Source organism: Felis catus, chromosome A2 (genome assembly GCF_018350175.1).
Source record: "Felis catus isolate Fca126 chromosome A2, F.catus_Fca126_mat1.0, whole genome shotgun sequence".
NCBI lineage: Eukaryota > Metazoa > Chordata > Mammalia > Carnivora > Felidae > Felis > Felis catus.
In genome coordinates this window covers 41,325,487-41,338,814 of record NC_058369.1, presented here as the reverse complement: position 1 = coordinate 41,338,814, position 13,328 = coordinate 41,325,487, and the positions used below count along the sequence as shown (strand labels likewise).

At 38.3% G+C, this 13,328-nt stretch overlaps 1 protein-coding gene across 3 annotated transcripts in view; it reads left to right on the top strand.

Annotated features, from left to right (window-relative positions):
• The window catches only part of CNTN3 (contactin 3), a 343,653-nt gene that overhangs the window by 265,316 nt on the left and 65,009 nt on the right, over nucleotides 1-13,328 (top strand). For all 3 annotated transcript variants that reach the window (XM_023249969.2, XM_023249968.2, XM_023249967.2), the window contains exon 12: nucleotides 11,733-11,860. In XM_023249969.2, coding sequence (XP_023105737.2) covers nucleotides 11,733-11,860 — 128 coding nt within the window. The remainder of the gene's footprint in view (nucleotides 1-11,732; nucleotides 11,861-13,328) is intronic.

Here is a 13,328-nt window from a genome sequence, read left to right as displayed (position 1 = left end):
CTCGCAGTTCGTGAGTTCAAGCCCTGTGTTGGGCTCTGTGCTGATGGCTCAGAGCCTGGAGCCTGTTTCAGATTCTGTGTCTCCCTCTCTCTGCCCCCTCCCCTCTCATGCTCTGCCTTTCTCTGTCTCTCAAAAATGGACAAATGTTAAAAAAATGTTTTTTAAAGGTAAGGAAAGGAAAGAAGAGAAAAGAAAAGAAAAAAGAAAAGGGGTCATTAAGGAAGTAACTTTGGGGCAGATAACTAAATGGTAAGAAGCAAAGGATCATGACAAGAATTGGGAGAAGTGCCTTCTGGGAAGACACCCCAAAAGGGCAAAGGCTTAGAGATGGGAATGAGATTGATGAAAGCCAGTGTCTCTGATGTGTCATGTGTAAATCAGGAGAGTAATAAAATACGAAGTCTCAGAAAGACAATAAAATAAACAAATAAATAAAATATGAAGTCTCAGAGATGAGAGCCTTAAAGACCATGATAAAAATGTTGGATTTTATTTTAAATAGAGTAAGAAGTCATTCGAGGTCTTTTTTTTAATGTTTATTTATTTTTGAGAGAGAGAGCATATGTGTGAGCAAGTAGGGGAAGTGAATGGGGAAGGGGCAGAGAGAGAGAGTCAGAACCTTAGGCAGGCTCCCTGCTATCAGCACAGAGTCCATCACAGAGCTTGAACCCACAAACCCTTGAGATCTTGACCTGAGTTGAAATCAAGAGTTGGATGCTTAACCAACAGAGCCACCCAGGTGCCCCGAAGTTATTGGAGGTCTGTATGCAGGGATGTGACATGATCTGGTTAAAAGATAACTCTGGCTGACGTGTGTAAGGTGGATTAATGAAAGAAAGGAGGGGAGCAAAAAATCTGCTTAGGAAGCAGTTGTAGTTGGCAGGACGGGATTTACTGGAGGCTTGATTTAGGATAACAGTAAATGAAATGGAGAAAAGAAGAGACTATGTATTTTGACAATGGAGTTGGATGAATTTGTTCATTAGATATAAAAAATTTCATGCCAGATGATCACATTTTACAGTTAGTTGTGCATGAGTTATATGTATTCCCCGTCAGCCATTAGACTGTAAATTTTCAAAGGGTAGGGGCTAGTTCTTAGTCTTATTTTCCAAAACACTTAGAGCATCGTAAGTCCTCAAAAAATATTTATCGAAGTGAATTTCATTCTTTATTGAGTAGCTTCCATTTCATAAAAATACCTAGAATTTTCTTATTTAGTGTACCACAATGTCTTACAAATACATAAAATTGTTTTGGTTTTTTTTACATAGAAGGTTACTTGAGTCTTCCTACTGAAAATAAGAAAGGTTCCATATTTTAATTCTTCCTCCTCGCTGAACCCTTAACAGAATTATGGGTAGATAGATGGGTGGATGGATGGTTGATTAGGTGAGGTACCGTTCCACTTCCATAAAAAAGAATAAACATGTGTTTCAGAGGTGATGGTTGCCACCTCCCACATTTCAATGCTAGAAGGAGTTATTCATAATTTATGATCTGTTGTATAAGTTCTAATGAGTTGGTGCACTGAGTTAAATTTCCTAGTGCCCAACAAACTTAAAAACAACTCAATTTGCACTTTAATCTGTTTTCCACTCCCTGATTTTATTTGTGATATTTTTAAATTCTATCTTAATGAAGATTTCATTGCTAGAGCCATTTCTGTGGGAAGATGAAAGCATTTGACCCTTTGTGAGTATGCCATCCTGAAAAAAAAATCTTTAATTGAGGTTGAATGTATAAGTCTATCTTGTTTGGGAAAAAATTATTTCCCGGCCTTTTACATTCAAATACTAAAGAAAGAGACATGTTTAACTTTACCTTTAAGATTTTATTAGGCACTTAATTTTCCATGGTATTTGTTAATTTACTTAATTGGGAAAATGGTAGTATTTTAAAACTTGATATAAATAACATGTTTTTCTAGGTGCTTAAAATATTTTCACCTCTCTATATTTATTATTTCTTTATTACTCAAGCCTCATTTTAATAGCTTGATGTTCTATATTCTAGTTTATTTCATTTACATATAGCGTATTTCATCCTTAAAAGAACTTGAGACAGTTTATCAAATGTACACACAAAGTGAACACTGAGGAGAAGAAATTGAGGAGAAAAAAAATGCCAGCATTCCATTTGTCTAGAATGTAAGTTATATTAGGACAGCCTGAATTCTTACCAGTGAATCCTTACTGCTTATTACAGAGCATGGTCCATAGTACATGTTCAATAAGTACTTGTTGAGTGAGTATCTGAGTAAGTTTACAAAATGTTTGCCAACAGATCTATTCACTTTGTTTAGATGTACAATTTTGGCTCAGAGATTTCTGCTAACAAAGGAACAGAGAGAAATACTGCCAATTATATAATTCAGGATGTCCACAAATGGTGAAGCGAAACCATTTAATAAGGAGATACACTACTCTTCCTAGGCAGAAATATACAAGTGTGTATATCTGAATCCAATGGGTTGTCATGAAGAGAACATTGAGGAATGTAGTACTAACAGTCAACATTCTTAAAATAAAAGAAAGTGACTTCTCAATGAGTAATATTTTTTTTTCCTTTTTCTTAGCAATCCAAAGGGTAACTTTGAGTATTAAGACTCAAGGTTCTTGAGAAAGAGATAGACCACATTTCTCCTAATTTTCCATGAATATTATTTCTCACATGTATGCTTTTAGTAAGCTTGGAAGAGAAATTGTTTCAAGGTTATGTTCAGTGCCAAGAACCTAGAGTACACAGAAAGGGCTGCTATGAAAATGAAGAGTCAGTGCTTAAAGAGTTAATTATACTAGTATTAAAGTTTATATCATCTTACTGAAGGTGTGGTGGCTTAGCAGAACCTGCGTGATAGACAATGATCACACCTCTGCATGGTGGAAGGACAAGAAAATACAGATTATTAGGATTGAAATTTTTCTCAGAAAACAGTTTGGGACCCACCCCAGGTTATGGATGAATGTGTGGCCTGATAACTGTACATTCTTCAGCTATGCAACATTACTGTTTTTTTTTTTTTAAGTGAGGCTTCATTGAGGGGCACCTGGGTGGCTCAGTCAGTTAAGAGTCTGACTGCAGCTCAGGTCATGATCTCATGGTCTGTGCGTTCGAGCCCCACATTGGGCTCTGTGCTGACAGCTCAGACCCCGGAGCCTGCTTTTGATTCTGTGTCTCCCCCTCTCTCTCTCTGCCCCTCCCCGGCGCTTGCTTGCTCTCTCTCTCTCTCTCCCTCCCTCCATCCCTCACTCAAAAATAAATAAACATTATTTTTTTAAATAAAAAATAAGTGAGGTATAATTGGCATACAATGTTACATTCATTTCAGGTGTGCAACATAGTGATTCCACAAGTCTATATGTTAGGCTATGCTCACCAAAGGGGTAGCTACCATCTGTCACCATACAATACTATAACAATACCATTGACTATGTTCCCCATGCTGTGCCTTTCATCCCCATGACTTATGCATTCCATAACTGAAGCGTGTACCTCCCATTCCTCTCCATCCCTTTTTCCCATCACCCAAAGCCCTCCCCTCTGGCAACCACCAGTTCTCTGTGTCTATATTACCCCCCATTTTTGTGCAAGATAGTTTTTAAGGAGCTAATCACCAAATGTACACAGTCATCATGAAGGAAAATCTTGATAAGGTGCATCTAAAAGGGCTAACACTGAAGCATCCAAGACAGAGAGGTTTCAAACACAATCTTATTATCATTGGATGAGTTGAATTGCTAACAGGAGCTGCCAACGTGGTGTCCACAGAACCTTAGATGATTCATCTTGAATTTTATCACATCTGTTGTAATTGTTTTGTATGCATGTGTATTTGTCCTGCGTAGAGTCCTCCAGACTTTTCAAATAGTCAAAGAACTCTGTATCTCAGCAAGGTTAGTCACACTGCAAAAGTAAATGACCACTTATATATTGATGGGTATCTAAAATAGAAGATGGCCTTGGATTTGGAATAGTGGGGCCAAAACCATTCTATGTTGCAAGAGCACGATATCACGGCAGGTGTTTCGGGGGCCAATCCTGATTTGTGATAAAACTTTGTCCTCTCTTTATAGAAGATTGTCTCTGAACCCTTCATATTGGTTAAGACAGCAAATATATATTGAAAAAAATATTATGTGCATGGCACCAAGTTGTACTTGCTTATATATCCTTTAGGGATTTGGGAATTATAGCTGAGGAGTATTTTAAGGATATTACCCAGAATTATTAGATAAGTTGCAGAAACTGACTCAAGGATGGACAGAAAACTGGGTGGCTCCAGAAATCCTGGCAGAAAGAATTGTATCATCTTCTCAGAGCAAGGGCTGGAAGGAATGAACCATCATTTTTGTCTTTGTGTCCCGAATTAAAGTTGAAGGAGGGAGAATCCAATGGGCATAGCTTAGAATACTGTTACTGAAAGTGTGGTTCCCATAACAGCCACACCAGAAATCACCTGGGAACTTGTTAGAAATGTAAATATTTGGGCCCTATCCCAGATCTAATGTGGTGGTGGATCCAGCAACCTGTATTTTAAGGAGTCCTCAAGGTGACTGGGATACAACAAAGTTTGGGAAACTATTTGTGTCATGTATCTATCCCTCAGTTTGGAAAGCACAGGGGATATTGAGTCATATCCCCACCAAGACTGCATAGAAGAGGTGAAATGAATTCCCCAAAGGAAGATCCATGTCGTTTACCAAAGAAAGGGGAATCACTTCTGGACAGCCAAAAATATCCGGCATCTTCCATATCCTTTGAGTCGCTGGATTTTCCTTTTGCACATAACGTGTCTTGCATGTTAGTGTTCTTGATGGGGGTGAACTCCTTTCCAGAGAGGCTAAACTCTGAGAAGAAGAGCACCCAAGCAAGTAACACTTGGATCACTTTTCGACCCCTCCTCACAGAAAGTGTCTGATTCTTGAACTGAGTGGAAAACATTGACATTAAAACTCAGCCCCCTCAGGGGCGCCTGGGTGGTGCAGTCGGTTAAGCGTCCGACTTCAGCCAGGTCACGATCTCGCGGTCCGTGAGTTCGAGCCCCGCGTCGGGCTCTGGGCTGATGGCTCAGAGCCTGGAGCCTGTTTCCGATTCTGTGTCTCCCTCTCTCTCTGCCCCTCCCCCGTTCATGCTCTGTCTCTCTCTGTCCCAAAAATAAATAAAAGTTGAAAAAAATAATTTTTTTTTAAAAAACTCAGCCCCCTCCTTTCTCTTTGGTGTCTGCCTGCCTACAGAGAACGCATATATTTTGCTGTTCTCTTTGCCGTGTGGTTAGGGAGCTTGCACTTACAGGGAGGGCCTGGGGTTGTCCACCTGTGCCAAGATGCTTAGGTCTGTCTAATTCTGGGATGAAATATCAGGAAACCATGCTACTCACTTAAGCAATTTTCATCAGCTTTATGTGGAGTATAAGCCAGAGAGCTGACATTTTGATTGTCCTTGATTTCACTTATGAGTCTCTGTCTCACGCAAGGGAGAATAGTGTCAAGTATGGCTACCCTTTGAGCCTTAATAAGTATTCCCTTTGAGACTTTCTTTTAAATATGTGAGCTATCGGAGAGTTGTTTATTTGCCTTGTTTGTTTTACTCCCTCATACATCTAAATATTTATCGTTTTTGCAGACACTTCATTGATAAGGATTTGAATGTTTCAAAGGAATTACCTCTAGCCCATGAATTACTTAGATGAGTACTTCTATATAACAATTCGAAATGGAAATCCCCTTTTAGGGGCCTATTGTTCTTTTGGCTTGATTCCATTTTAGAAGAAAACCTATTGCATCACTGTTATAACAAAAATTTAGCTCTAGATGTATTTGTCATGATAGACATGGTTTTGGAAAGGTTTTATAAAAGTAATAATTATGCTCCTGTATAATCGATTCTCTTCTTATGGATATGAAGCAATGTTCATTGATATGAAAAAAGGACATTTCTCTAGGACCTTGGGTGCCTGTTCCATGTAATGTGTGTGTCCAACAAAATAACAATGCCGCATATTATTAGCCTACTGCTTGTTCAAAAATAGGATAATTAACTGCCGAATCTTCTCCGCTCTGCCTCTCTTTTCCTTGGAGATGTGCCAACCAATAAATCACTAACCTAACACTGTTGAATTTATAAGACGAAAGCCCAAAATGGCACAGCTAAAAGAATGAAAATTCTAATATTATTTTCCTAAATAGTGTGTGTACGTTATCTTTGAACTCAGGGGGCAGAAGTTATTTCACCAAGCATTTGGGGCTGAGAGGGAGCTGGAAATGAGAACATTACGCTCGGTGCTCTTTTACACCGACACTTATTTTCTCATGCATTTTCATCAATTTATACTTGTTTTTCTTAACTGTCATTATTTATCCTGTAATATATGCATTGTGAGTACTTTTCTCTTATGGCTAATTGTAAGCATCCATCTTTTTGAATATGTACTCAAACAGTGAAGTCCAAAATAGGTTTGTTATTTTCTGTACAGCTAGTTTAATCATTACGATCTCATGTGATTTCATCTCCACTGAGATGTGTTTCCTGAGAAAATGTAGAGTTGCAGCATGTTTGTTAAAATTCAAGTTGAATAAATTACCGTAATATTCAGAACACAGGCAAAGGTACAACAATGTATTCAGAAATCCTGGCTTGTATGCATGATATACCACACTTTCTGCATTCTGAAACACACTGTGTTATTATGGATGATTATATATCTTCATAAAGTAGAGGTGAGTGTTGCCTAGATAACAGTCAACTTTCTGAACAAACAGTGTTGCTTAACAGTCAAATTCAATGCCATTACTGCATTACAGAATGGACCATTAGAGCAGCTGAGAGCAATTAAGTGTACTTATCCCAAACTAACCATAGACTGCACAAAGTTAAGTGAAATAATTAACCTCTTTTATTACAAAAGGAAAGAGTAATAAAATGGGATATATAAAGGTATATTGTAAAACTGATCAAGGAGTTAAAATGCCACAGTGATTTAAAGTCTGCATTTTTCAAAGGAAACTGGAGTACCCCATTTCTTAATGTTAATCTCATAAATCTTTGTTTAACTTTTTGTGCCAAGACCTAGAGTTACTCATTGTTATCTACATTTTCAGCTCTATCCGTTTGCAGCAAAACGTGCTCCCAGAAAGCTTAGAAAGCAATTTCATTTATACTGAAGTGGTATAAAATTTTCACTTTGGATCTCTGTAGGGAAGCTTGGGTTATTGAAGGTTTTCTTTTGAGAAACAATTATTCCATCCATTTACTGAATATTGTTTATTTTTATGTTGTGTGAGATGCCCTGTGGGCCTCTTGGATCTTACTGGAAGAACCAATTTAGGAAGAAAATACCCAATTAGCTCAAAATTTTACAATGTACAGAGTTTGCATTCTTTGAGAGTCAATATGTTTGTTTTGGAGTCCGTGTGATTCCTGAGTTGTTAGCCTTGCTTTTGAAACGGTTCCTCATCTCAGCATAGTCACGAGGATAGGATTGTTCATTTACAGCTATTAAACCTTACACACTACAGGTTTTGTGATTCTTCCAATATCCCTAATGGTTCTATATTGTATTGGAAGTTTAGCTGTTACACTAATTCATAGCATGTGAAGGCACTGAAATGGCTTGTCTCCATTGTGTGATACCCAAATCAGAAGGTCGAAGCTGAAGCTGGGTATTTGTTCAGTCAACCAGAGATCTTTTTTACTTTGGTTTCATGCTTGCTAATCTTGCAAGTGGTCAATTGCCCAGCTTTCTGGAGCTTCCAGTTCTACCTCCACCCTCTAACTCAGGGCAGATGAAGTTGCCCCACTATTTAAATGTCTTTAAGACCTTCTGATATCATCTTCTAGCTTGCTGTCTTTACATATTAACATCTCCAGCAAAGCTGGAAAAAATTTTTTTGATAGCAACGGTAGGTAAAATTTATTGAGCAGTGCTCTAGGTCACATCCTATTCTCTTTGAGGGTCATGGCCAAAAAGTTTTACACATAGGATTAGCAATCATCGTAGATCAGGAGCATTGCCCTCGTTTGTACTCAGTCTGAGACTTTTCTCAAGTACTTGAGTCTCACTGTCTTTCTTTTCCTTCCTCCTTCCCTCTCTCCCCCACTTTACTTTCATCCCTCCCTCTTGATTAATTTCTTCCTTCATAGTAAAAGTACATTTGTAGTCCTCTTATCCTAGGAATTTCTAAATTCTCTCATCCTGCCTTCTATTGTCTCATCTTTCTCTGTTTTGCTTATATATTTACACACTTGGCCCTTGAACAACTTGGGGATTAAGGGCACCAACCCCATGCAAAGTGGAAAATCCAGTGTAACTTTGGATTCCCCAGAAACATAACTAAGAGCCTGCTATTGTCTTAATAACTTTTACTAATAACTTACACAGCACATATTTTGTATATTATATGTATTATTTACTGTATTATAATAAAGTAAGCTATAGAAAAGAAAGTATCATTATGAAAATTGTAAGGAAGAGGGGTATCTGGGTCACTTAGTCAGTTGAGAATCCGACTCTTGATTTTAGCTCAGATCATGTTCCCAGGGTCATGGGATCAACTTCTGCACTGGGCTCTGTTCCAAGTGTGGGGCCTACTTGAGATTCTCTGTCTCTCTCTCTCTCTCCCTCTGCTTCTCTCCCCCAGTCATGCTTTCTCTCTCTCCAAAATTAAAAACAAAATCATAAGGAAGAGAAAATACATGTATAGCACTATACTGTATTGAAAAAAATCTGCAAATAAATAGATCCACACAGTTGAAACCCATGTTGTTCAAGGGTAAACTGTATGCATATACATGTGCATGTGTGTGTGTGTGTGCACGTGTGCGTGTATACACACATATATATGTGTATAATATATGTGTATGTGTGTAATAGTTGAAACAGTTTCTGAATTTATTTCCTTGAAATTTACAATGTCTTCAATGCTCTGCAACCTGCCTTCACTAATCCAAGTTCTTCTGTAGTGACTCTCTAAACGCACAGTCATTTGTTCATTCAACAGGTATTAATTTTGAACGTTTAGTCCGTGGCATAAATGGTTCGCGGCTCTAGGAGTTTAACAGTGAGTAATTCAGACACTGTCTAGACACTCTTCCTACCTCCAGAGAGCTTACAGTTTCTGAGCTTACTAGGGGAAGAAATCAGTCAAGGACGCACACAAATATGTAATTGGCCAGTTGTCAGATGCTGTCAAAAAGGCACAGGAGATCTGTCATCATTTACAGGAACACCTAATCTGACCCATGGTTCAGGAAAGTGGCCAAAATCTGAAGGATAAGTACACATTAACTACACATAGGAAATAGTGTGCACAAGGGTCCCAAGACAATAAGAAGCATAAAAGCATTTAAAAGAAGGTATTTGTGACTGGAGAAAAGCAAACAAGGGGTAGAATTCACAAGGCCTTCCAAAGTTAGAGGTGGGGTTCCAATGAAAAATAGGTATTGGGCTCAGGGTGTAATTTTTCTCCTATGGGCAGTGTAATGCCAGAGAAGCGGTCCAAGCCAGGGATGAGGGTTATAGCAGAATTACATGATCAGATTCACATTTGTTTCCATTTACTCCCTATGTTTATGAAAATCTTCTCCATATCCTAAGTGTTTTATTTGCTTGTGCCCCTCTGCAGAGTCTCCTCTTTCAATTATTATTGCACACTGTCTAAGAAAATCTTTGTTCTCTGATATGCTAAGGTATAAAGTGATTTTTCTTCAATCATCTCTTTGAGAAAAGTGATCAGCCTGCATTTCATACCCAGTAAAGTGGTGAGGGTTCCATGAAGGAAATCAGATAAAGCACCTTTGTCCCAGCTACCTAGGAAAGTTCTTGGCATTTTTAACCTTTCTGCTTTGCTCCTCAAATTAAAATACAATGTTCTGTGTTCCCTGATTAGCTTTCTAGGGCATTGTTCGCAAACTCTTTTGTTTCAAACATTTCTTGACATACAAAGAAACAACAAATCACCTGAGCAACAAACATTCATGGATACTCTGCCTAGAATCATGAGCAGGTCTGTGTGTGCTGCCTCTGATTCCACCACTTTCTCACTCAAGAAAATGGAACTAGGATTTGAGTGAGTGTGAATGACAGGCCATCAAAGGAATGTACATGTATATGTAATATAAAAGACATGAAAAATAGTTGTATGTAATGTAAAAGATATATCTTGTATATTTTTGATACATAAACTCGGACTATCCACACTTCTGACACTTGCCTCAATATCTTCTATCAAACAGGATAATATCCAGAAATTGAGTTGAGATCATCCCATCATAGTCTGAGGTCCTCAGTATCCTTTCATATCTACTGTATAGCCTAAAAGTTGCAAACACTTATTGACCATGGTTTACTATATCATGTCATGATGACTCGGGGTTGGAAACCTTTTTAAGAAATTTACCCTCTCTTTAGATTGATATGACACTCAGATACCAAAGATATGAACCGTACAAGATAAAAGGCATCCTAAGTGTTAAATGAATGATATGGGTAGTGAAGATTTTAGGAATTCAAAGAAGGGAAAATAATTATAGGTCGACAAGATAGGCAGTAAAGATTCATGGATCTGACTAATGACGGATAAACCCTTTCTCATTCTTTATTCTTATTCCAAATGATACCTCTTGTCAGAGGCATTTCTGAAGCACCCTATCAAGGGAACATTCTTTATAGCTCTGACTCTTTATTGTGTCATCCTGTTTGTCTCCTTCAGAGTATTTCCGAAATATCTGAACTTCTCTCACTTATTTATTGTCTAAGCTGCTCATTAGACTTATTTCCGTGAAGGTGGAGACTTTCTTTCTTGCTCACACTATAATCCCAGAGAGTCTCATAATACCTAGCACGTGTAAGGCACTCATTTGTGTTTCCTTAATGAATTAGTTAGATGCAAAAGCCTTAAGTATCTTAAGCATATGCTCAGAAACTCTAATGTAATGTTCATTTGTATTGCCCAGATTCTTTGCAGTAGCTCACATGAACATGTGATTTTGTAAAATTTGAGTTTATATGGAGTCAAATGTGACTCTCCCAAGTTCATTATGTAAAGGAAAGAGAGTTTCTCCTTTCTCATGAACTGTTTTAAAGTTAAGCGAGTTAGTGTCCTGTCTATTTTCTATTTTCTCCAAACTTACAAGGCTAACCCATCATGAGCAATCTACCACACCATATATTTTTAGAAAACATTTCACACTTATTTGATAAAGACATCCCTGAAAGTAAGTGAAATGTTAAGTAATGCTGCTAAGTAGGGCTGCATAAAAAATATCAAGAAAAGTTCCAATCGGTAGAGCATCTTTTCTTACTCAGCTCTTTGTGCGTGTGTGTGCACGCGTGTGCACATGTGTGTATGTGTATAACTTTTCTTTTAATTTTCTTTATTTCCAAGAAGGCTAAGGACTGGACTTAAAAATACTAGCTTAAGGGGCGCCTGGGTGGCTCAGTCGGTTAAGCATCCGACTCTTGGTTTTGACCCAGGTCATGATCTCGCAGTTTCGTTGGTTCGAACCCAGCCTCGGGCTCTGACCAACAGTGCAGAGCCTGCTTGGGGTTCTCTGTCTCCCTCTCTCTCTCAGCCCCTCTCCCACTCGCGCTGTCTCTGTCTCTCTGAAAATAAACATTAAAATAAATAAAAAATAAATAAAAATACTAGCTTAAGGCAATACTTTTATAAAAATTGCTATTTGGGGAAAAATGACTAATAGACACTTATTTGTCTAATTTGTATTTTCTTTAGAATTTCTTTTTTAAAAGACGGAGGACTTCAAATAGTCAATGTGACTAAAGCTGACGTTGGAACTTATACCTGCATAGCAGAAAACCAGTTTGGGAAAGCAAATGGCACAACGCGCTTGGTTGTTACTGGTAGGTACATTTCCCAAAGATTGCTTTATGTAGAGATGGGCTGTATGGTATGTTATTAAGAGCAAAGAAAAAACCAGATTGTTTATACTATGCAGTGCACTATGAAGATAGAACCTGTGTTTGCACTGTTATTTTTAACAGGTGGAAATAAAGAGAACAATTCTTATTATTTCTTTACATACCATAGTATGCACTGGGGAACATATCAGTTATGTGCAAGTACGATAGGCAAAAGAATTACAAATAGCATATGCTGATGACCTAATTTCATGCTATTCTGTTATGTCAGATCTTTTGAATGTACTCTTGCACAATATCATTGATATTTTCTGGATTTTTTGACGTCCGTGAAACAATCCTTACCATCAATGAGAGTCATTTACAGTTGCACATATATGTTGTTTATTTATTTGAGAAAAAAAAATGAGTACCTGCTGTGTGTCCGGTGCTTGACTTATGTTGGTAAATAAACTGATAAAGATTCTGCCTTCATGAATTTTACCTTCTACCGGAGGTAGAAAGAAAATACACAGTAGAATAAAAAATGAGGGAATTATCCAAGGGAAAAAAATGCAAACAATTGAGAAAATACAGAGTAGTGTGTGGGAGAGGTCAGCTGGAGCAGAAAGATGGTGATTGGAGTACGCCCAGTGAGAAAGAGAGATTTAGACAGAGATTTTGTCGACACAGAGGAGTTAACTAATAGATTCTTTGGGGGAAAATCGTGGAAGAACTTTGTAGACCTTGTGAGGACTTTGGCTTTTAGTAGAAGTGAAAAGTAGAGGCTGGTGCAAATCGGCAGAGAGTGGCATGATGTAAAATATATTTTTAAACTTTTGATGTAGCTACTCTGATGAGAACAGACTGTGGGGAATCAAGAGTAGAAATTGGAGAGATCTCAGAAGACCATGGCTGCAAACCAGGCAGGAAGCAATAATGACTCAAGGGAAAGTGACAACAGAGGAGTTGATGTTTCGAAAAGGATCAGATTCTGCAAATACTGGGCTTGCAGAGTCAACAGGAGTTACTGCCCAGTGAGGCCCAAGAGAAAGAAAGGCGACAAGGATGGTTGCAGGGCGTTTGGCAAATAACAGAAGGAATGACCATCAAAACAACTGAGATTGAAAAGGCTGAGGATTGCACACTTTGGGGAGGAGGCAGATCAGGAGTTCGGCTTGGATGTGGTAAATGTGAAATGTTCACCAGGCTCTGTTTGTGGAAAGCAGACCACAGTATTCTGCCATTAACAACAATATTAGCATAAGCTAATACTTTTTGCTTATGTCACAGTCCATGGTGGGTCAGCTATGCTGTCTACATTAAGGAATAAAGGGTCCTGGTGCCTCCATTCTCTTGCACATTGCCCATCACAGTGGAAGAGGAAAGACTACGTTTCAGATGGCCTCTTACTTTTTTCCAGGCTTCTGCCTGTCAGTGCCACACATAATTCCATCTTGCATTTCCTTAG